This window comes from Seriola dumerili, unplaced genomic scaffold (assembly GCF_002260705.1).
Source record: "Seriola dumerili isolate Sdu_G_001 unplaced genomic scaffold, Sdu_1.0 BDQW01001125.1, whole genome shotgun sequence".
NCBI lineage: Eukaryota > Metazoa > Chordata > Actinopteri > Carangiformes > Carangidae > Seriola > Seriola dumerili.
In genome coordinates, this window is record NW_019175380.1 from 774,335 (window position 1) to 799,479 (window position 25,145).

The window sequence follows — 25,145 nt, forward strand, 5'->3', positions numbered from 1 at the left end:
CCCTGCACATGGGCCCCCCCCCCCCCGGTCCCTTTTTGCTTACCCCACCCCCATCCTCAGCTAATAAGCTTCCTCATATCAGCAGATTATATAAAACCACCGCAGGGTTTGCTTTCTCTCTGTCCTGCCAATGCTGCAGCCGCCCTCCTCTCCCTGTGTCCTCTTTCCCAGCACCACCTCATCTTCACACTCCTTCTGTGGATGCAACCCACTGTGACACCCCCCCACCCCCGCCTCCTGTGTCTCTTTCAGGTACAATCTTCTTTCTCTAACACACACACACACGTGCATCGGTGTTGAGGGTTTTGATGTGACTCGTGTGTTGGGAGGAATCCTCGCGAGCCCGAGACTTACAACTCAAACACCATGTAGAGCATCCCGTCTGAGCTGTAGGTCTCCAGCAGCTCCACGATGTGGGGGTGTTTCAGCATGTGACAGATGCTGGCCTCCCTCTTCAGATCTGAAAACACACACACACACACACACACACACACACACACACACACACACACACACACACACACACACACACACACACACACACACACACACACACACACACACACAGACAGAGAGATTAACATACATGGCTGTAAGACATCTATATTATATACAGAACACATGATCTGATTATTCTACAACTGAGAACAGAGAGGATCATATGTGAATCATGTGTGTAGGAAAAATATATATATGTATACAGACATATATATATATTTATATATAAAAATACTTTTAGTCATTTCATTCCTTTAAAGTCCAGTTTCTACTGCCCCCCAGGCCTCGTCACTGCTAACCCCACTGTTGGTCTGTTGTGTGCCGCAGAGGTCGGCAACAACCACAGAATGTGGTTTTGATCTGACACCATGTGACACCAGGACCAGGGTCACAGATGTCAATACTGTTAGTTATTAAAAGCAGTTTATGTTGAGGAGAGAAACGTGTGATCATTTCTAAAGTGCTAGATTAATAAACTAATTGTAAAAACATTAAATGATTTGCCAAACATTACCAGAGTCTCTGCACACCTTATTAAAGCTCCTCCAGTGTAAAGGTCTGTGTCCATGTGTAGTGTGATTATAGATCAGCTCTAGCTTCTATATTAATACTGTGAAAGTATCAAAGCCTCAGTCCACAGAGAAATGCACACAGCCTGTATTCAGAAACTGAGCCTTAAAACCAGCCGTCAGGACTTCTGGAACTTTGTGATGTCACAACAAAGCAGTCACCAAGCCCCGCCCACCTGGACCCACCATCCAAACCTTGCAGGATTTGGTTTCTCTGAGTGTTTTTACCTGAAATCTGATATATTTTTATTGGATCACTCAGAAAACAGTCAGCCAATCAGAAGAGAGGCTCAGAGCCTCCTCTCTTCTGATTGGCTCACCGACCTGTTGTTACTAGAGCTCCAGAGAGAAGCCTGAGAGAGGAGATGTAAAACTACACTGAGATGGTTTTCGGATTTTAAAACCACAAATATATCTTCTTATGGATCAACACTTCAAATAAAACACAGCGACCTTTAAGACGTCAACAAAACAAACACTTTATCAGATTACTACAGAGGTTTTATAGAACTGATCTGAACTGAGAGGAAGGACTTCAAACTGGTCCTGTCCTGATCTTTGAAGTCGATGCAGGATGTTGTGGCTTTTACATGAACGTGAGCTTCAGAGTGAAGCTGCCTGAACGGGGCCTTTAGTATCTGTGGTATTGATACATCATGCATTGATCTTCTCACCCGCTGATGTGCAACTGTGAGCTTCACCAGGAGGCTCTGTGACATGTGTGCAGCCGCCGCAACCAATCAGCAGCAGAATCACCAAAAACAAAGAACCAGCTAATTCAACCAACCAGCAGCTACCAAAAATATACAGGGATCTCTTTCTCCTCAGTCAGATTCTACCTTTTTCCTGCTCGGACCCTCGTCATCATGTCATAACTGTGGCAAACACCTCCTCTATTATGCAGAGCTTCACTCCGGCACCGCTGACAACATGCTCCACGTTAAAATGAACCTCTACACCACGAGTAAGTGTCTTAGCAGCTGAATCCTGCATCTCTGCAGCTCTGCCTTTCAGACAAATCCTGCCGACCTTGGTGCTTTCTGCTGCTCAGCTCTCACTGTTCACACACAGGAGAATGAAGAAATGAAGAAATGCACAGCGCAGCATGAGGCCCGCACGCTCATGAAGACATGATGACTCATCTGCAGGAGTGTCTCACATGCAAATCGTCAACAGGTCTCCGCTCCCCTTCGCTACGATCGCTGTTTGTTTGCATCCATCCCATTATTTCAGATCCTCTTACTGCTGCCTGACAATAAGGCATCTAACACTTTAATTGGTTCCTAATGAAGAGGAGGGTTAATGGAGGGGGTTAGTGAAGCTGAAAGGAACAATGCAGGCAGGCTGTTCAGAGGAATCACTGAGGAGAGGAGACAGACACACCACCACACAAAGCCTCTCCTCTCATGAGACAACCAGCAGCAAGAGACTGGACGTTTCATTTAGTGGAAGCAGCAACTAGATTTCACCTGATGATGTGAGGAAGGGAGAAGGAAAGATATAAAATACATGTGGTGCATCTTCACAACTGCAGCCTTTAAATGAAAACATCTCCCCACATTCAAAGTGCACATAAACATTTAGCTCCTTGTCTCCGTGTCCTCCTCCTTCATTATCATTCATATTTCCACCAGCTATGTCTGCTGTTAATTAAAGACTTTAAATTCAATCCTCTCTCCCTCCCCAATGTCCACTCCTCCTCCTCATCTCTTTCTTTTTTTAGCCTTGTTATTCTGAACAGCTAAAAGAATATTTAACATGGACACCAGTTTCTTGCAGGTTGGTGACGCTCACATGTCGGACGTGTCTTTATTCACACAGCTTTTCCAGACTGTGCAGAAGTGACAGCTGCAGTCGGACGTGCAGGATTTCTGCAGGATTCAAGACTTTTTATGAACATTTTTAATTCAATTTGCCTTTCTCACAATCTCAGCAGGCAAATTAATTTTTTAATTTATTTTTTTTAAAGGAAATTCTTAAATGTGAGACTTTCCTTCGTCACATATGACAGTAAAAGATAAGCTTGTTAGATTGTTAGACGTCACCTTGGCCTGTGAAACACACTGAGCATTATTCACCACTTTTTGACATTTCATAGACAAACGTTAATCGATAAAATAATTGCTCCACGCTGCAGCCTTGGTATGAAAGTCTGATGGAAAACCAGCAGGGACTTAATGGCTCAGAAATATTCATTATTAAAGAGTTTTTAAGGAGCTTTCTGGCAGTACATAACAATAATAATAATAATTCCAGATGATATAAAAATGATTCATTACTTTAATATCATTGAAGTTTTTCTGGTTATGAGACGATGATCTTCCAGCTCCAGTAGCAGCAGCAGTGACTGTTTGACTGTCAACAGCCTCCAGCAGCACAACCCACTGTCACAACAACGTCCCTTTTAATTAAACGGATGTGACTGCAAACAGCAGGTACGATGAAATGCTCAGTATATAAGTCAGTCAGTTACATTTAAGACCTTTTAAAGCTCCATATTTATGTAGAATATATAATATATCAAGTGTTGATCCATAAGAAGATATATTTGAGGTTTTAAGAACCAAAAACCATCTCAGTGTAGTTTTACATCTCCTCTCTCAGGCTTCTCTCTGGAGCTCTAGTAACAACAGGTCTGTGAGCCAATCAGAAGAGAGGAGGCTCTGAGCCTCTCTTCTGATTGGCTGACTGTTTTCTGAGTGATCCAATAAAAATATATCAGATTTCAGGTAAAAACACTCAGAGAAACCAAATCCTGCAAGGTTTGGATGGTGGGTCCAGGTGGGCGGGGCTTGGTGAGAGCTTTGTTGTGACATCACAAAGTTCCAGAAGTCCTGACAGCTGGTTTTAAGGCTCAGTTTCTGAATACAGGCTGTGTGCATTTCTCTGTGGACTGAGGCTTTGATACTTTCACAGTATTAATATAGAAGCTAGAGCTGATCTATAATCACACTACACATGGACATCTCACAGTGTGGGACCTTTAATGATTAAATTAATGATGTTATTAGCAGTAATTGTTCTATACTGGTGGGAAGTAGTGACAAGAAGTGTAAAAATGACAATCGGCAGGGATTCGTCTTATTTTATGACTTATTTATGAAATATATATTAAAGAGTTTTCTCTGAGGTATTAAAAAGGTCTTAGTCTTAAATTGAATTAGGTGAACTCTGCAGAAACCCTGAATTTAATATCAGACAACACAAGGATCACCTGCAGATGAAAAACACGACTGCATCCATCAAACACTTCTGTTGTGCTGTTGTTATATATTTCATATTGTTTTGGAATGAAGAGCAAGAAGATGATTTTCCATTATAAGGCTGCAGCTCATGATTATTATTAGTGATTGATCTGTTCATTATTCTGCTCTCAGAAGCTCAAGGTGATGTTTCCTTTTTGTCCGACCAACAGTTCAAACCTCAAAGATACAGAAAACATTCACCTTCGGAACCTGATCTGAAGCCGCAATCAGTGATTTTTGTTTCTATATTACAACAGATTGATTGATTGATTGATTGATTGATTGGTAAAGTGACAGAAAATCAATCGACTAATTGATTCAGCTCTGCTCCACTAGCTCACATAGTGTACAGAACACAGCTACTGATGCAGTTAATAAACAGTGGATCTGCCTTCAGTATAAACATCTGTATGTATCCTATCACATCTGCATCCTTCCTTTCCAGTCTCCATCCTGTGATCCCTACATTCCTCCTTCCTCCTCCCTCCTTCCTCCTCCTCATGTTGAAGGCTGAAGCCAAACACAGAAATATACATCACAGAACCTTTTTGCTTCAGCACAATCTCATTTGCTGAGATTGCATCACTGAGTGCACTTAACTTTATTATCTTAACTTTTAATATCCGCCTCTCTCACAGAAACACCAGGCTGAGCTAAAATATACATCCTCACTGTCTGTGCAGTGTATGGAGGCTTAATATTCCTGATTCACACCGAGGTATTCCCCTGACTGCTGCTGCTGCTGCTGCTGGAGGTGATTTATGGACAAGAACACCGAACAGGAAAAAGATGAGACTAACTACATGTTTCTGCACAGACACACACACACACACACACACACACACACACACTCGTGAGCTATAATAAAGAGTTACTGTAATGCTCTGCTATGTATGCAGTGACATTTAATTAAAGCTTTGAGTCGAAGCCATGAGCCACTTGTGGTGCTGCGAGCCTGGGCGCTAACATTAAGCTAATCCTCGGAGGACAAGCACAGGGTGTGGGCTAGCTCTAAACATGATGTTAATGCTGCTAAAGCTGGGATAAGTGGCTACCTTGAGGGCATCGCAGCCCGCCACGTTTAATGTCATCTGGTGAGCTCGCCGCCGCTCGTGTCCGTCACCGTTAACTGCTGGTGGAGAATACCAAAGATGCTCCATCCAATGAGAAGCAAATCACCTCAGCAATATTACTGAGCTGAGTATAAACGGCTGCAGGGTGTGTGTGTGTGTGTGTCTGTGTGTGTGTGTGTGTGTGTGTGTGTGTGTGTGGAGTCAAAGTTAACAGATTGATACTGATCTTGTGGCCAAAGTGTAAGCAACAGGGAATTAATCTGCACAGAGGAGGAGGAGGACGACAGGGCTGCAGGATGAGCTAACCGTACATGCAACAACACAAATGAGTTACAGCTCATAAAGGGGTGGGGCCAGAAAAACAGACTCAAATTTAAGGAACAGCAACAATAAAAACTCTTGATTTAACTTAATTTCCTTCATGTTTTTCCACCACATCAGATTTTATCAACAATTAGCTTCATTTATAATTAACCTAGCGTTGCTGCTCTATTAATCTTGGCTGCAGACATCATGAACTAATAAATACACAATGTAAAAACCAAGCTTAGAGCTGCTCGCTGGAGTCCGGACCTCCATCTGTCTCTTTACTTTCATTTCAGACACCAGGATCGTCTCTGAAATACGTTGATTTTAGTTCATTTCTGACCAACAGGCAGAACGCCATCATGTCTGAGTCCATGTCATCATGTCAGACATGGTGTTTCGTAAGAGTTCAGCTACTAAAATTTTTATTTTAACAAAAAACATTTAAACACTAAAATGCATTTATTGTGAAATGTATGGAGGAAGTTTTGTGTTAGCACCAACCGTAGCTTTAAGCATTAGCATTAGCTTAGTGCAGCACATGAACAGAGCAGCCTTCAGACACTGACACAGTGATGCTGAAAGCTGAGGCGTGGCTGCTGTAACCAATCCTGTAACATCTAGAGTGTCGTCACTAGCAAGCTAGCAGGTAGCTTTCACATTAGCAAACATTGTGTAAATAAGCAAGTAGCAATTAACGCGTGACTGTGCATCACGTCATTGATTCGTATTGATCATCCTGGAGGCCGGAGACAAAGAAAAGACGGATCCCAGACCAGTGACTAATTTCAACCCCTCCCTTTTTCTGGCGTCATACCGATATTGATCATCTATGAGTGAGATCAATACCGATCATGTCATGGTTGCAGATGGCGTACGTTCTATCAGTCTATCACTTTGTAAAAGTTCCACACGGCCAAGGTGTTGTTGTGTTTGGCGTCCTGTCGGTGGGAGGCGGGGCTTCACTACACACAGAGCTTCTCTCAGCCGCAGACACCAGAGTGTTAACCACCGCTGATCAATGACTCCAAGCATTAATCCACTTCTACTGATCACATATTTTTAATTGAAGCATCCCTCGCCCCAACCTGATCTAAAAATAACCAACGTTTGCCCCCCCCAGGAGAAGTAACAGAAAAGACACTGTGGTAGGCATCAATGCAGAGTGCAAGGTCACATGACATGACTGCACTCAGCAATTCAGAAAAAAGAGTGCACCTTGTGTTTTTATAGAAACAATGATGTACAGTAAATCAACAGCTGGGTGAGAAAGACATCCATCTGTGTCCATGGTAACGGCAGAGGCCTTCATACACTGAGAACAGAGTATGAAGGATTCTGCAGACACTGTTACAACACGGCTGCTAGCGTCTGCATGTAGAGAGACTAGACATTTTAGACAGAAGTCAGAGGAGAAGGAGAAAAAAGAACAGAGAGAGAGAGAGAGAGAGAGAGAGAGACAGAGAGAGAGAGAGAGAGAGAGAGAGAGAGAGAGAGAGAGAGAGAGAGAGAGAGAGAGAGAGAGAGAGGGGGGGAAAGAAAAGACAGAGAGGAGAGAGAGGGAGGGCGAGAGGAGAGAGAACAGAGAGAGAGAGAGAGAGACAGAGAGAGAGAGAGAGGGAGAGAGAGAAGAGAGAGAGAGAAGAGAGAGAGAGAGGGGAGAGAGAGAGAGAGAGAGACAGAGAGAGAGAGAGAGAGAGAGAGAGAGAGAGAGAGAGGAGGTGAAAAACAGATGTGATCTCCACAGTGATCCCTGTTCCTCCTGCTGGGAGTCAAAGCTTGCAGAGGGAGGATGCCTCGCTATCACAGCTACACCACACTGAGCTGTAGGTGTGTGTGTGTGTGTGTGTGTGTATGCGTGCGTGTGTGTGTGTGCGTGTGTGTGAGACCTGATGCTGGTTTTACAGACAGTTAGGACAAGATGTCACAACAGTCTAATAGAAACACAGAGCTGCAGCAAGAGAGGAAGACGAGGGAGGGGAGAAGAGACAGACGAGGAAACGAAGAGCAGAGGGATGAAGAGAAAGACAGAGAGAGAGAGAGAGAGAGAGAGAGAGAGAGAGAAGGAATCAGGGAGTGGAGAACAGAGGAGGCGGAGGAAAGTGAGTAGGCGATGGCACATGATGAATTTTGCTCATTCTCTAGCCAACGTTTCTCCCTCATCTCCTCAGAGGGCTGACCTATTCGTCAGACAGACCTCCGGACAGGCTGCAGAGAAACAAGCTGGTGTGTGTGTGTGTGTGTGTGCGTGTGTGTGTGTGTGTGTGTGTGTGCGTGTGTGTGAGAGTCCATTGCCAAGACATGAACCATTTGACCCACTTCCCTGGGTCTGAGCTGTGTGCTGGGCGTTTGTGTGCGTGTCTGCTTGATTACTGTGGTGCTGTGTTACAGCTGCCCGCTCAAGTGAAACTGCTCTGCTACTTTCTACAGGCTTCACAGAAGGGAAAAAAGAAAAAAAAGAAAGGGAAAAAGAAAGAAATAAAGGGAGGGGGGGTAAAAACAAATCAACAATGAGAGCAGCCAGCTGGTGTCTGCAGGGAGCGCACAGTTTGATGGATTCCTGAGCGCTGCAGAGGGGGGACTGTGATTAGATATAAATGACTGGGGAGTGTGCTGACCATGCAGCACACACGCAGCGCACACACACACACACACACACACACACACACACACACACACACACACACGCTGTCAAACAGAAACTAGTGCACATGTGTGATCATAAATGGTGGCAATGAAGAGAGATGGTGTTAGAAAAGCTACAACGAAAAACTTTAATTTCAGAGATGTCTGTGATCCGTCAGATTTTCCGTGACTCAGAACAGAGCCGGGCGTCCAGTCACTAACCAGTCATCACACAGAAACCAGTATGATGACTGGTCAGCACTGAGGTGATCACACTGAGTCAAAGCTGGAATAAAGTGGTGAAGGAGTGTCCCTCCTCACTTATAGCAACGTAGCTAACCATGCTTACTGCTCCTAAAAGATGCTAACTATGCTACCTGTTCTGAAAAGTTGCTAACTAGCTACCGGTTCTGACCCGTCTGCTAGTCTCTGGTTCTGGTCTCAGACTCCTCCTCTGAGTCTGGGTCTGACTGAGGCTCAAACATGTGGCTGAGTCTCTCTGATGTTTCCTCCTCTCACCATCTTGATGCTCTCTGCTCTCTCACCTGTCCACCTGGAGCCAGCAGGTGGTGGGCGGGGCATGAGGCCTGATCCTGCTGACAAACGGGTAAAACAAAAAAAAGCCTCCTTGATGGAGCTAATTCACACAAACCCCTCCAAACTAATATCTGACATTCACATTTCCTAACAGCAGCTACAGCTGGTAACATTAGAGGGATTATTAGACCCAGTGGAATTAAACATGTCCACACCGAGTCAGACAGAACCGACTGACTCAGCTCCTTTTTTTTTTTAAACCCTCAAAATATCAGAATCCGCATCCGCCTTAAAATCCCTCCATCTCTAACTCTAACTCATGCTGCTACAGTGAAGAGCCTCCCTGCAGACTGTATTATAATAACAAGTCTTGTCACTGATCTGTATTAATGTCTGTGCGATCACACCACCAGATCTGATCAACAGTCCCAGCGGTAGTAAAACTCTACATTATCATTATTATTATTATTATTATTTATATTTGCAGAAACAGAACAGAAAAACTAACGTAAACATCTGTATGAGAAGAGCTAAATCATGTGTCATGTACTGAGACGCCAAACGAGAGACAGCGGAGAGAGGAGGAGGCGCTGAACCTTTAAACCAAGTTCAGCTTTGAAAGAACAGAAAGAGATTCGTCCATTTCCTGAGTGTGTTTACATTTCACTGTGACCGTGTCTCAGGACGTGAAGACTCCAGTGTGTTCAGGAGACGTTCAAATCTCTGCATCGTTTCCAGGTTTTATCTTCTGTGGACAGAACCTGAGCATCAAAGGAGGAAAATCTACCCGCAGTGAAAACCAAACAACCCACACCGCTCTCTCTCTCTCCCTCTCTCCCTCTCTCTCTCTTTGTTCTTTCTTAAACCTCCTCGTCCCCCTCCTGTTTCCTCGGGCTCTGACAGCGAGGATCAGGTTCACTGCTGCTGCAGGCGTGAGCGTGCACGTGTATACGTACGTCTGTTTGGTGAGTTAGTGTCTCTGACTTCACCTCTGCATTAAACACAATCACAGAATCAAAACAAGCTTCATGTCTGCTCTGTAGGATCTGAAGGAAACGCCCTGACACGCTTGTCCTGCTGGATTACCCTCGACCGGTGAGAGAGCACAGGTAAAGCTCCTCTAATTATCTCCGGCTCCCAGCTGATCATCGAAGGTTCTCCACCTTTTTTATTTTTATTTTTTAATTTACTGTCAACACATTCTCAACACACGACGTTACTCAGCTGTTCCTGCAGTCTGTAAATGTCACAGCTGATATGAAAATAGAGAATGAGACACTGTGTGTGCAGGTCGCTCTGTTCCTGTATGGGGAGATTAACTTCTTCTGCTTTCCTAATGTCAGAACATTTACTACTACTATTTCACATCCATCCATCTTCTGCACTTATTGTGTTCACGATGTTGGACACTGATGTATAGCATTAGCATTTGGTAGGAAGCGAGGGCTTGTTTGTTACGGGGCTGTCACTTTAAGAGCTGCAACAATTAGTCGATTTTCAGAAAATTAACCTGCAGCTATTTTGATAATCGATCAATCGTTTTCAGAGTTCATCTGATCTCCTGCAGCCGAGGCGTTTAAGTGCTCGGACATGTTCCAGTGTAAGAGCTGTTGGCGGTGCGTTCATGGTCCAGAAAAGACAGATGAAAACACGGGAGGAGAGATGTGCAGCGCAGCCACTCAGATGACAACATTTAGATGATGTCATCGCTTTAAATTACGTTACACGTTGATATAGTCACAGTTGGTGTTTAATGCGTTGTTACATAAACTGAACATCAGTGTGTGGTGGAGAACTTTCTTCTGTTTCAACAGTCAAAACCTAAATCTTCCTTTGCTGGGGCGAAGAGAGTGAAGCATTGTGGGTATATTTCTTTCTAAAAGTACCTGCTGGATGTGAGGGCTGTAGTAAACCGGCTGCGCTCTCTATCAGAGTCCTGCCCTCCTCTCCATCTATCTCCATCCTGCTCTGTTCATCTAGTAGTTTCAGTCTTATCGCCCCCCCCCCACCCTCCAAATATCTTTAATTCAATCTCCCCTCCTCTCTTGTTCTCTCCCTCCCTCCCTCCCTCCCTCCCTCCCCCCGCTGCTGCTTCAGCCACAGTCAGATATCTGATCAGACCTCTGCCTGGCTCCTCTGGATGAAGCCCAGCAGACTGACTCTGGATCAGCGACACGCGGCACCTGTGTAATTAAACTCAGGGAAAATAGAAAGCTGAGCAGATAAGTGCTGCTGCTTTCTGACCTGCTTTTACATTTTTACATCACTTTAATAGTCTGCACATATCATCACGAGTTAATGCTCGACCTCTGACCTCTGTCATGTCTCCTCTGCTGATCATCGTATCATATTATTATCTACTTATATCTCCAACTGTTATTCTCACTGGAGCTTGTTTTTATTTTATTATTTGTCTGATTGCAACTGCTGATTATTTCCTTCTCTTTGCCTCAGTCGTTACGTCAGTTGTTTGGTTTGTATCGTCTCTCCTGAGGAGTATTTAGTCTGAGTCATTAACAATACAGTTCCAGTAAGTATGACGAGTCTGTCCTCTGCAGACACCGTGTTATATTCTATTAAAACTCATTGTGTTGTGTCAGCGTCACCCAGGAAACTCCCGAGTGTGGCGGAGAGCAGCTGGGAGAATGAGAAGTAGAGCGGAAGTGTGGAAATGAAACAAAACAATAAAAAAAAATAAAAATAAAACCTGGTTACACATGAACAAAGAGGAACACCTGACCTCTCCTCTGCACTTCATCTGGTAGCGTTTGACAGAGTGGGATGAATAAAGAGCCGTCGAAAAAAGCAATTATCTTCAGTCGTATTCAAGAGCAGAGGAAGCAGACACAGCAGCGAGACACTGAGAGCTTTCTTACCCTCTGTGCTGAGTCCTGGACTGGAGGTGAACTGGGCCACGTCCACGATTTTGACAGCGAACTGCTGCCCCGTCTCTCTGTTGATGCATCTCCGCACCACGCTGAAGGGGCCCCTGAACACAGCACAGAGAGAAACACACACATTTAACCACCGGCACGTGGTACAGAACATGTTCTTACCAAACACAGCTCCACCAGCTCCACNAACACAGCACAGAGAGAAACACACACATTTAACCACCGGCCCGTTGTACAGAACATGTACAGGGAGGAAATATAAACTCACAGAATATATATCATCGTATTGTTTTATGTGTTTTAAAGACACTGCAAACCGCTTTAGGCTATGATGTTGTTACATGCCATTGGTTCATGCTGCAGGTCCGTCCCTATACAAATAAATATGACACAACATCGACTTATAGAGTTAACATGTTAAAACCTGTGAGCAAACAGCTGTTTATTGACACGAGTCCAGTATTCACTGTGCTCTGAGCTCCGGAGGGAAATATCTGCCTCCTCAGCAGCTGTGAGCAGGTGACACGTAGTCAGGTGTTCTGCAGTCGAAGCGACACTGAGCCGGAGCAAAGTGAAACCAAAACAATGAACTTAAAGACACTGATTATAGCAGCTTCCAAGTGAGAAAGAAAGGCTGAAACTGAGTCCACACAAGCTGAAAACAGGATCTAAATATTAATGAGGATTTCAAATCCTGACACTTGGGCTGGGAGACTAATTCAATTGATTTGATTAATACAATGCCTACGTCATGGCAGTCGAGTTGAGATGTCAAATGATAGCTGGCTGCACTTCTACTCTTGCTCAACTTTAATGCACATTCAGACTCAAACTAAATTTGGGCTCTAGTGCCGAGGGTTTAAGGCACTCGCTTCCTGTTCTTGTTTCCGGTCATCTCTCCACGATCCTCTTTCAAACTGAGACACACCACGACCGAAAAACACAAGAAGAAGTCGACAAAATCACAAAGAATGATCGAAGTGATTCACAGCAGTTAGGAGGAGGTGAACACAGTCCGTTCTCTCCATGTAACTAAAACATCACAGACAACCACAGAAATCCAGCAGGTGATCATTTTGAATCACGGCTCATCCCTGACTGAAACTGAAGTAAATAAAGTCAGTATACCCTCTCTCTCTCTCTCTCTCTCTCTCTAACTACAACTTCTCCTCCTCCTACTTGATGCTTCAAAGTCGTGTTAAAATGCCAGCAGCCCAACAGACATAAAGAAACAAGATCACACAGCTGCTTGTTCTCCGCACATGCAGAGAAGGCAGAGCTGCTCTCACACTGAATCATGCCTCCCGTGGAGAGAGTGTATCATCAGAGTATCAATAGGATACACAGAGGTCCAGCACCCAGGGGCTGCGGGTTAGAGTTAACAAGCAGCAGGTCGGGGCCGCGGAGCGCTGCAGCAGGAGGATCCCTCCTAAATAAAGCTGCACTCTCAACACTGAGGTAATGGGCTTGAACTGACCTGCGCACACCGGGGAATAACACACTGCGCCTCGATACGTGTGTGTGTGTGTGTGTGAGAAAGTTAAACGTGTTGGGAAGATGAGGTTTAGTGGCACGCAGGGGGAGTGGAGGAGGGAGGGAGCGAGGGAGGGAGGGGGAGTGGGGGAGACGAATGGAGCAGTGGTTGTTGTATAAGAATAGAAACAGAGGCAGCAAACACTTAATCCCATCCACCCACCTCCTCCACCTGCTGGTTCCTGGAAGGAAACGCCCTGACGGACAGGTCAGCACACACTCACTGTGATGTGACAGATTAATGTTCAGAGGAGCTGGAGCTCGTTTAGCCCTCATTAAGTTATTTGTGGAAGTTAATGACGAGCTTTAAGGATCTGGATTATTACGCCAAGAGATGATCAGAGTATTTGTGTGGTGAACACCAGACAAGTGTACGGCTGCGTATCATCAGAAATGTTCTGATACTTTATATTAGATCATATTAGATCATATCATTATATTATATCATATATCATATTATATTAATAATATCACATTATTTATGTGAGTTTGACACTTGAAGACTTTTTCTTATATGTTTATAGATTCTGCTAAATTGATGCATGATAACGACATGTTTTTTATTTATGTTAAAATGTGAATAATTTATGATTTTCAAGCCATTTGTGTTATTGTCTTGAAATCATTGAATGGCCTTTGTGCCCTGAAACTTGCTTCACATGTAGGCTCCACCTTCTCTTGTAATAACATGCATGTTTTAGCCAACTGAGCCGAGCTGATGGTTTGTGAGGTGGTCTGGGGTGGAGTCAGAGTCAGAGTCAGAGTCTGGCCTGAATGATTGTTGTTTTATACCTAGTGCAGGTTTGTTTTTCTACTATTCTGGATCAACTGTTTTAAACATGTTGGCCAAAAAAAAAACATACACGTCATGTTTTTAGTTGTTTTGCATTTGCCAAATATTTGATGCACAGTTTTATAAGTGTGAGATGTGTTTACAATTTATCCTGTAATTTGCATTTTATATATGTGATCATTTCAAGGAAACAACGTGCTGCTAATTTGATAAATGAAGAACGCTGGTTTTTTTGCCACACACACACACACACACACACACACACACACACACACACACACACACACACACACACACACACACACAGGAAAACCCTGGTCATAGTTTTGCTGCATGAGTCTATGAAGTGAGTGAATAAAAAGGATTATGTCACAGAGAGTATACAGCTCTTTTACCTCCCTGTGTTTCAGTTGCTTTTCATCTCTCTCAAGCTCTTGCTCCTGTCCTATGGGTGAACTGGGAAACACTGCAGTCAGCTGGGTTCACCAGTGGGGCACCTTTTAACTAACACACATACACACACACACACACACACACACGCACACACACACACACACACACACGCACACACACACACACACACACACGCACACACACACACACACACACACGCACACACACACACACACACACACGCACACACACACACACACACACACGCACACACACACACACACACACACGCACACACACACACACACACACACGCACACACACACACACACACACACGCACACAGCAAACCAAACCTCCGACAAAGACGCACAAACACAGACACAACCTGCAGCCTTCTGTGAATTACCCGTCCCACAGCAAATTACACTCGGCACAACCTCGGTGGAGAAGTGAAAGCACCGATTTCACAGCTCCACACAAACACCACCCCTGGCTGCGGCAGACGGCGCAACACCAACCGGCTGGGGTTTGAACACAAGCCGTGCTGCAAGTGTGTGTGTGTGTGTGTGTGTGTGTGTGTGTGTGTGTGTGTGTGTGTGTGTGTGTGAGGCGTCTTTGTGCACAAACACAGACTGGTTGAGCAGATGGTGATCAAGCTAAAGCTGCTTAGCGTCAGAAGGGTGAGGTAGGACGGCACCGTGCCCAAACATGAAGACACACACACACACACACACACACACACGGTATAAACATAGATCAAACTACAGACTGAAATAAACACTATGAGCAGAGTTGCTGAGTAAACTGTCGCTTTCACCAGAGGGATTGTATAGTGTTTGTCTGCAGTGTGTGTGTGTGTGTGTGTGTGTGTGTGTGTGTGTGTGTGTGTGTGTGTGTGTGTGTGTGTGTGAGAGAGAGAGAGAGAGAGTGAGATAGGGCTACACACACACACACATACACACACACAAGCAAACACAGGCCACTGGGTCACCAGTTTAATGAGCAGAAACATTCCTCAGTTTCCCCACTTCACCATCACATGATTTACACACATTTATTTCACAGGCTGCAAATGAACCACGACACTCACACACACACACACACTGATTGAGACGGCAAATTCCATATGAACCTGTCGAATACATCTGTTCCTGCATCGGCTCATCCACTCATCCATTGATAAGTGATTGGCTGATTAGGCCACAAACAAACATGGCTTCCTCTCCGTCAGCTCACTTATTAAAGGAACTCTCTGTTGCGCTGAGTGAAAGATGCTGATGTAGATTTTACAGACTTTATCTCCCTGCGCAGAGACCGGAGAGGAATGAAAGAGACGAGGATGATAGCTTTCTTCCAGCTCGTTGTGAAGCCCGTTCCGACTGTGAGGATCTTTGGGGAAATCTCCAGCTCCAGCTGAAAAGACAACACCCGCTTGCAAACAATGAATTGGTCAATTTCAGGAAGTCGGCGCTCGGAGCCAAATGAAGAGTCTATCAGAGCGCGAGCTCAGACTCCAGCAGGAATACGCTTCAACCTAAACTTTGTTGGAGCGGGAACATCGGGTCAAAGAGGCTCTCATTAGTAATGCAGTCGAGTCCTCCTCTGCTGCCTTATCTGCCTCCATGCTACAGTCCAGTCACTTCACCTCTGTACCCCCCCCCCCTTTGCAGTGCAGCAAATGTCAGGACTTGCTCAAGGCTGCGCTCTGTACAGCAGCAAACAGGAGGCCCTGGAGGAGCGGAGGGAGGACGGAGGAGAGGCGGGAAGAAATACTGAATGCACAGAATACTGGGAAATAAAAGAAGAAAAGGTGCAAACATGAAAGTACAGAGCTGATGAGACCAGGGGAAGCAGGAGGTTGGCAGGTCTGAGCAAAGAGCTAATAAATATCAATAATGACATCGATGGACCTTTAGAGTACAAGAACTTGAATGTTCCCCAGAAATGAATCGATAAGTCGACTGTCAGATCAATCGCTTGACGTTTTTAAAGCACAAATGACAAAAAAAAGCCTCAAATACCAAGATTTTCTGTGTTTAGTTTTTTTGCTAATTGAATACATGACTGTCTCGTGACTGCCCCCTGGTGGCGCGTGTTTTACACCACAGTTCCTCACATTAACCGAGCGTCTGTGTCACTTTAATAGAAAAAGGTGGATTTCTAAATACCATGATATACTTTTATACTGTGATAGAGCGTAGTGTGTGTGTGTGTGTGCGTGTGTGTGTGTGTGTGTGTGTGTGTGGCATGTGTTGAGCAAAGAGGTACTCTGCAGCAGATGAGAGGCTTATTCACAGCAGCCTGGGCAAGCATTAAGAAAAAGGTTTAAGAGGCACAATCTCCCGCACACATCAGCCTCGCAATACTGCCGAGTAGGAAAGATTAACTTTAGAAATCTGTCGGGAGAGAGGAGGAGGTGAAGGGAGGCAGACGGAGGGAAAGCGTGATGGGGGGGTGGGGGGGGGGCTGCTTTGAACCGCAGACGGCTCAAGTGGCGGAACTGGGCGTCTTGGAAGAAATCAACTGTACGTGGAGGAGGCATTCTGGCTTTGAATGGGCCTCAGCTGCACACAGCGTCAGCCATTATGGCTCTGAATAGCAGTCAGCTGCACACGGGCTGTTCTGATGATTCCTGCACTTTAGCCACCCTCACTGAAATAACAGGAAGAGGGCGAGAGAGAAGGGGGGGGGGGGCCCCCCCTATTCTTTCCTAACCTCTTTGCAGTTCATCCCCGCTGAGGGGAAAAAGACCCCCCCCCCCCCAGGACCGACTTCATTTTCTAATCACTTCTTTTTATAAATGGCTTTTACCTGCACGAGACACTTCTCCAGTGAACTGAAGTGAATTAGGGAGGCAGGGTTGGACAAGGTTACCCAGTAATGTGTTGATCTCGTTATATCAAGATGTTGACTTAAATCTGAATCATGATGTATTATCTTATTATTGTCCAGTAATTACAGGAATGGGTTTTTCAAGGTCGCAACACGCTGCTCACCTCCTGTAATTTCTTGTCCGAGCATCTATCAAATAAAAAGTTCCGATCATCGCTGCGGTCTCTCCAAACGCAGTGACGGGACGAGGGATCACAGCCTGCAAATAAAGATGGACATCAGCCACAGGTTTCTGAAGCTCAGAGAGAGCTGCTCCGCTGCCGCCATCTTGGCAGTGCCCTCACTCCGCCCCCTAACTCCTAGCTAATCCAAAAATGGGCAAAGAGGTGGAGCTGAGACTTCGGTGCATGTCAGTTTATGGCGGACACGCTCACCTCACCTGGCACTCAAAGAGGCCACGCCCTCAATTATTCATAACGTTAAGCTTAAACTAGATTCACCGCCTTGTGGTCGTTTACTCCACCAACCAGTCAAGTTACAGCAAATATGGTCACAGTCTCTCCTTCCCGAGTGATAGCACTGAATAATGCCACGGTCAAGTTGACCTTTGACCTTTTGGATATAAAACGGCATCACTTCGTTTAATCCTCATAGATATTTGAGTAAAACTCGCTTTTATGGCTGTGTTTTGTGAGGTCAGCGTGACCTTGAACTTTGTGCTGAATTTGAAGAAGTTACGTCGAGGCCTCACCGAGATATCAAGTTCACGAGAATGGGACAGACAGCCTGGAGATAATATGTCTCCAGCTGTGTCTCACACGTGAGCCGGAATAATAAGAAACAGGTGAGTTATATAAACAGGTGAGTTATATAAACAGGTGTCATGAAGGAGGAAATCAGCTCTAGACCCCAAAACAGTTTTTGTACCAGGCTGTAAACATGTTGATTTCTGCTGTAAAGTTGGACATTTTAACATGGGAGTCTATGGGGACTGACTCACTGTTGGAGCCAGACTCTAGTGGCCATTAGAGGAACTGCAGCTCCGGAGGTTATCTCCACTACACATACTGTACAGTTACAGTGAGGATTACTGGGTTAAAACATTTAATACCCATCATTACACATGGCGGATGGAAGTCTTTAAATATCTCCAGAAACACGGGTTAATCAGATGAAGTGTGGACGCCATTACTGATGTTTTATATAACCTGTATTTTATATTTAATGTAAAAGAAAAGCTGACCAGTCTGTGGAGTTTTAACCAGGACGGTCACGAACGCGCTCTGCTGCTGGGCTCTATAATTAATTCACTGTGATGTGGCCGCCGCTGCAGTAATTGCTGTCGGCTTCGGTCCCGATAACAAGACGACTTTTGTTCCCTTTCTGATCATCTCTGCTCCTTCACTCATCCCTTCTTTATTTCTCTTACTGCTTCTCCTGGATGAGAGAAGAGAGTTGAAGCGAATAAAGAGCGTCATCTCCGGTGTCAAAAGTAAATAACTGTGCAACCTTTAGTCTCACAGTTCACGGCAGCTAGTGCTTAATTACCACACAGTTCCTGACCTTTACCCTCTGGCACTGCAGCTGACCTCGCAGGTAGGAGGTGTTGCCGTAACCTGGGACCTTAATCTGTTGATACTATAAATGACCCTGTGAGAGGAGGTGGGAAAAGTCTTGAGAGAGGGGAGGAGGAGCGTTTGCTGCATTCCACGTCAGGGTAACCAAAGGGGAATTTACGGCAACATCAAAAAGATAGGGTGCCCTATATTGCACGCCATCTATCTGCATCTTTGTGTGTGTGTTGCTGCAGTAAAGGGTGATTTGCAAGCTGCGCTCCCTCCCAACTTCACAGTGCATCAATCATGCCGCGTCTCATTCCGTAAATGTCACTGGCTTTACGAGACGTGAGGGTCCGGAGCATCATTCACGCTCAGACTGCGGCTGATGGGCCGACCCGCGGCGAGCGGCGGCGGCTCTACCTCCACCTCACGTACACATGTGTGTCAGTCAGTCAGTCAGTCAGTCTGATCGCTGGAAACAACAAGAGAGGAAGTAGCGCTGAGCTGTGTCAGCAGCTCCTCATGGAGATGACAGTCACGTTCTCTTGGTTATTAGATTAGACTGACACCTCTGGCGTTTCTGTTGTTCCTGCAGCCAAGTGATCTGCTCAGCTGTCCAAGCGTCAACATAAACAACTAAATCATCTTCGGCTCATGCAAAGATAAAAACGGGAAACAGAAAAAAGAGAAATAATGTAGAAATGTTCGCACACAGTCAGACTGATACAAGGCGAAAGAACAGGAAGTGAAAAGCTCAGGAAAACAGACGATTAACTGCTTTTACACTGTCAGCTGAGTTCACCGCAAAAATGCAGGGAACTATGTCATCACATGCAGTTACAGAACACACACACACACACACACACACACACACACACACACACACACACACACACACACACACACACGGCCTCTGGTTTAGCAGCATCGTGCTGAGCAGGCGACGGGTCTGTCTACAGGTTTGTGTTTGAGCTCTGGAAAAAGGGGCGAAAATTGGGGGGTTCACCCGGGTGTCACGTTGACATCGGTGGCGATCAGAGCCGATAAATACACACAACTACTCCAGAGCCGTTTGACCTGGGAGTGGATGACTTCTCACTGGCAGGAGGCAGTGAAACGTCAGCTTAGCGGTGGGTGATCTGGCTAAAAGATCACATGACAATCTTTTTGAGTAGAATCGATCTGAATCACTATCTGCTTCCTGTTTCCACTGGTTTTATTCTGAAAGTCTTGACCAGACGTTGTGATTCTTCTTCTTCTTTCTGCTGCTTTGATGCTTCTTACTTCATAGTTCATTAGCTGCTATATCTAATTGTTTTGATTTGAAAGTTTATTTGTTGCTCCGCCTCTTGCTGCTTCCTGTCTCCCTCCCTGCAGCAGGTCTCTGGTCCTGCTGGTGGACTGTAACGCCGCCATCTTGGAGGGCTGCTGTCCGCAGCTACAGTTAGCGGGGCTAGCCCTTTAACCACTAAAAATGGTGTGGTTAGCAAAGACTGAACTTCTAACATCCGATCGTCACCTCTACATCAGCCTGAGGCAAACACTGAAGTCAATCAACACTAAATGAATGTCATTAACATGTTTACACCTCCTGTGGAGGAAGACAAACAGATGCCGTGTCTGAAGTCCTTATTTTCTTCATTCTCCGTTATATTTACTCTCCAACATTTTATACAAGTAACTTCCTGGTTTATATAGTTTATGTTTACACTAGGACACAGTCCAGTCTAAATATCGTGATAGATTATCGGTCCAGGCCTAGTTTACAGAGTTTTGTTTCTCTTAATGAGACAGAAATCCACTTCAGAGAATCACTGTGGAACAAACTGGGAGTCACTAAGAACTTGACACTCAAACTTGTGAGTGATTCAGGAACAGCTGGTGCAGCTCAGTCCTGAGGAGCAGCAGCCGTCAAGATCCTGCTCCTGCCCCGGACGAGAGATTGATTAACTGACCGACGGATCTCTGGGAAAGAGAGAGTGGTCAGCTCTGACGCAGGGGGAATTGTTAAGCACACGTCTCTGACTGACTGAACTGTCTGCGTCTCTTTCTCCGTCTCTCTCTCGGACATGTAGAAACCCACACATTGATTCAGCTGCTGACAGTGAAGCTTCACTCAGCTGCCGCCGTGTCTCTTGAACCTCAGATGAAATAAAGTTAAGTGACAAAAAAACCGAGACAGACAGAAAGACACACACACACACACACACACACACACACACACACACACAGACGGTGTGCAGTGTAAATTCATGAGTCGGCAGTTTATGAAATAAACAAAGGAGGACAACGAAAAAAAAAATGGCGCTACCTGCCCCCGAGTGAACAAGATACAAAGACAGAGACGGTGGAGAAAGAGGCAGAGAGATGCCCTGAGGGTGGACACCACAATAGACCTTGTGTTTAATGCAGGAATGTCGAGAATGATAATGATTCATGAGAAGTCATTAGGCCGTCCTGAATACCTTCCCTCCCTTACACAGTTTATACAGTGTGTGACTGTGTTTGTGTGTCTGTCCAGTTCGTCCCAAACCAGCTCCACGTGAATTTAAATGTCCCATATTTTACACATGATCAATAACTCAATTAGCTGATTGAAATCAAACTAATAGCAACACTTAATTGTTATTTTTAAGTGAAGTGTGAATACTTTCAAATAGGTTTGAAATTATGACTCATTTAAAGCTCCATGTTTCTTCTTCTTCTGTGTTTTATTTGAAGTGTTGATCCATCAGAAGATACAAAAACCATCTCAGTGTAGTTTTACATCTCCTCTCTCAGGCTTCTCTCTGCAGCTCTAGTAACAACAGGTCTGTGAGCCAATCAGAAGAGAGGAGGCTCTGAGCCTCTCTGCTGATTGGCTGACTGTTTTCTGACTGATCCAATAAAAATATATCAGATTTCAGGTAAAAACACTCAGAGAAACCAAATCCTGCAAGGTTTGGATGGTGGGTCCAGGTGGGCGGGGCTTGGTGACTGCTTTGTTGTGACATCACAAAGTTCCAGAAGTCCTGACGGCTGGTTTTAAGGCTCAGTTTCTGAATACAGGCTGTGTGCATTTCTCTGTGGACTGAGGCTTTGATACTTTCACAGTATTAATATAGAAGCTAGAGCTGATCTATAATCACACTACACATGGACACAGACCTTTAGACTGGAGGAGCTTTAATCTAGAGACTAACTGATTAAATTGATCAAATTTGAGCCTCTGTTACACGTCACATCTCCATGTGTTCACAGATTTGACTCTGGTGGCTTGAAGCTGAATGTGAAGCAGCTGAGTGAGACGAACATAACAGCACAACTTGAGTGTGATCTGACACACACACACACACACACACACACACACACACACACACACACACACACACACACACACACAACTTTCAGATCATAGCGAGCAGGGTCTCTGTGTGAGGATGTGAGACCAGCTATCGATATCTAAACAAGTGCAGTCCTTTAGAGACGCGTGCACGTGTGTGTGTGTGTGTGTGTGTGTGTGTGTCTGCAACAAATTCAATTAAATGTCTGATATTTCCCAGCATCTGCCCTGAGGCTTCACTGTACAGACGCAAGAAGAGCAGAAAATAGGAAACCAGGAGAGAGAGAGAGAAGGAGGAAGAGGAGGAAGAAGAGAGAGAGAGTAAAACAGTTGTTAGAGGAAGGTAAAGCCAAGGCAAGTGACTGTGTGTGTGATAATCAAAAGGTTTTCATCAGCAACATCAGACAAGGAAAGAAAAATCAAGAAACTGACTTGACACATCCACTCCTTTACTTCTACTTCTTCTACCATCCTTTCATCCCTCCATCATCCTTCTTTTTTTTCTCCCCCATTTTCTCATCACTGGTCCACTCTGTCTCCTCCTGTCTCTGCATCCATGCCGCCATCCCTCCCTCTCTCCCTCCCTCCCTCTCTCTCTCTCTCTCTCTCTCTGGCAGAGTGGTTATGTAAGGAGGCAGAGCTCGGCAGCTTATTTACGCTCCCATGGGGATTAAGGCAGAAGCCTGGACATGCCAGCACCTGCAATGCTCATTGGCAGTCCGCACCCTCCCTCTCTCTCGCACGCTCGCACGCACGCACACACACACACGCACACACACACACACACACACACACACACACTGAGGGCACTGCAGCAGAGATGACAGCAGAAAGAAACCCTCACAGAGCAGCTAGTCAGGGTGTAAGATGTAGTCTGATGTAGTGGTGCGGTGGCAGCAGCAGTCGTAGGCCACCGGGCTGAGACAGATAAAATGTGTTGGAGATTAGAGGCCGAGCCACATTCTTCAGTCCGGGCTTCATGATCAAAGGCCGCTTTAATATTTCAGATGGTTTCTGGTGCGCTGGTGCACAGTGAAAAAGGATGTGGAGGGGAGGATGTGGACTTCGCTGTGGCGAGCAACTGTTCACAGCAGCGAAGTTATGAATATTAATGGAGGCTGTTCACACTCCACATGTTGTGACGCTCTGGGTGTTTTTATCCATCTTGTGTCGTGGCGAAGACGAGCGTGAATATGACTTTAAATCAATATCATGATTATCTCAAACTTTAACCTCGATTACCATTAATGATCAATTACGACTTGAAGCACCACACAGGAGAGATTTCCAAAAACCAGATCACCAGCAGATTCAATTCAGCTATATTCACAGGACGTACCTCAGCAGGACCTCAGATAAAGATTTAGTAAGTAGAAATTTATATGGAGCTAATTTCCACCTTCATGGCACCTGTTTATATAACTCACCTGTTAACATTTCATTAAGGCTTAGAGTTATGGGGGTATTGAGGGTGTGGCCTCTTTCAGGGACAGGTGGGTGAGTGTATGCTTGCCACAGCTCCACACACGCCCCTTCTCTTGACACTGCCAAGAGGGCAACGGTGGAGCAGCTCACTCTGAACTTCAGAAAACCTGTGGGTTGACGGTACAAACGCAGCAAAAGTGATGCGTTTTCAAAATAAAACGTGTCAGTGTGGACGCAGCCTCGGGCTCGTCGCCATCGCCAGCTTCACTTTGAGTGAACATGGACCAGCGTTAGCTGAGCCACGGGACTGAACACGAGGTCATGAGGGGACGGTTCATGAACGCAGCATTGGGGAAAGTATTAACCGACATGTGGGTTTGACAGTTCCTCAGTTAACGTCTCGGCTCTGACCTGGAGTCAGCTCACACACTCTGCAGCGGCGTCTGGTCTGTCTGTGTGTGAGCGGCAGAGGTGGAAAGAGAAACAAAGAGTGAGACGTAGTTGCTCAGACTGATAAACTGTGTGTTTTCCCTCTCCCTCCACTCCAAGCTTCCCTTCATCCACTGAAAAAAGGCAGTTCATCAGTTCCTCAGCTGAAGCCATTTCATTAAGGTTTCATTCCACTCCTGTTAATTAACTTAGCAGTCGTTTTATTTCTCTACAATAAATCTAAATCTTGCAGAATCAGCGGCGGTTCCTGTTTGATGTCTCAGGTTTCTGTGTGTGTGTGTGTGTGTGTGTGTGTGTGTGTGTGTGTGTGGGGGGGGGGGGGGGGGGGGGTCATTTCTTGAACGCCTACAGAAACAGCAGAAACAGCAGCAGCCACGTGTGTGCCAAAGGAAAGTAAACATAACTGATGAAGCGTTTTCTTACAGCGCATTCAGAAAGTCTTCAGACCCCTTCAGTTTTTTTGTGATGCTGAAATTGTTTAAATTAATTTATCTGAACGCACTGTACAGAGAAAACAAGAGGATTTATTTATTTTAGGAAAATACCAATGAAAAGAAGAACTTTTAAAGATGCAGAGCTTTTAATTTGCACTGTTTGGGCTGCTTCATCCTTGAGCTGAGAAGCTAATAAGCCCCTGAACTCACATTTTTACAGTGGAAACATCCAGTTTCTGTTTGTGCATCTCAGCTGATTCAAAATGCAAATTTAGATTTGTGTGTGTGTGTGTGTGTGTGTGTGTGTGTGTGTGTGTGTGTGTGTGTGTGTGTGTGTGTGTGTGTGTACAGAGTCAGTTAGCCCGCTGCTGCACCGCCTCCAGGGACCACGCTGAGCATTAGCATATTGTCAGAGCAGATCTTCCACCAGTGATGCTGCTGTCATCACTGGCTGCCAATCAAAGTTCATCCTCATTAATTCCCACGCTGCTAAACCTCTATCTGATTAGAGCTTTCTTTTTTCTTTTCTTTTTTTTTTTTTAAGAGTGTTGTCATACATTTTTCCAAACAGCGCAGGTCCTTCGGTGAGTTTATGAAACCTCTCTGCTCTGATGTGTTAATGTAGATCACAGTGAATGGCAGATAGAATGGGGG

At 45.2% G+C, this 25,145-nt stretch overlaps 1 protein-coding gene across 14 annotated transcripts in view; it reads right to left on the reverse strand.

Moving 5' to 3' along the window:
• Positions 1-25,145, reverse strand: part of cask (calcium/calmodulin dependent serine protein kinase) — a 111,853-nt gene that overhangs the window by 58,548 nt on the left and 28,160 nt on the right. For all 14 annotated transcript variants that reach the window (XM_022767343.1, XM_022767340.1, XM_022767344.1 and 11 more), the window contains exons 2-3: positions 11,730-11,842; positions 355-460 (exon numbers count right to left, since the gene is read on the reverse strand). In XM_022767343.1, coding sequence (XP_022623064.1) covers positions 355-460; positions 11,730-11,842 — 219 coding nt within the window. The remainder of the gene's footprint in view (positions 1-354; positions 461-11,729; positions 11,843-25,145) is intronic.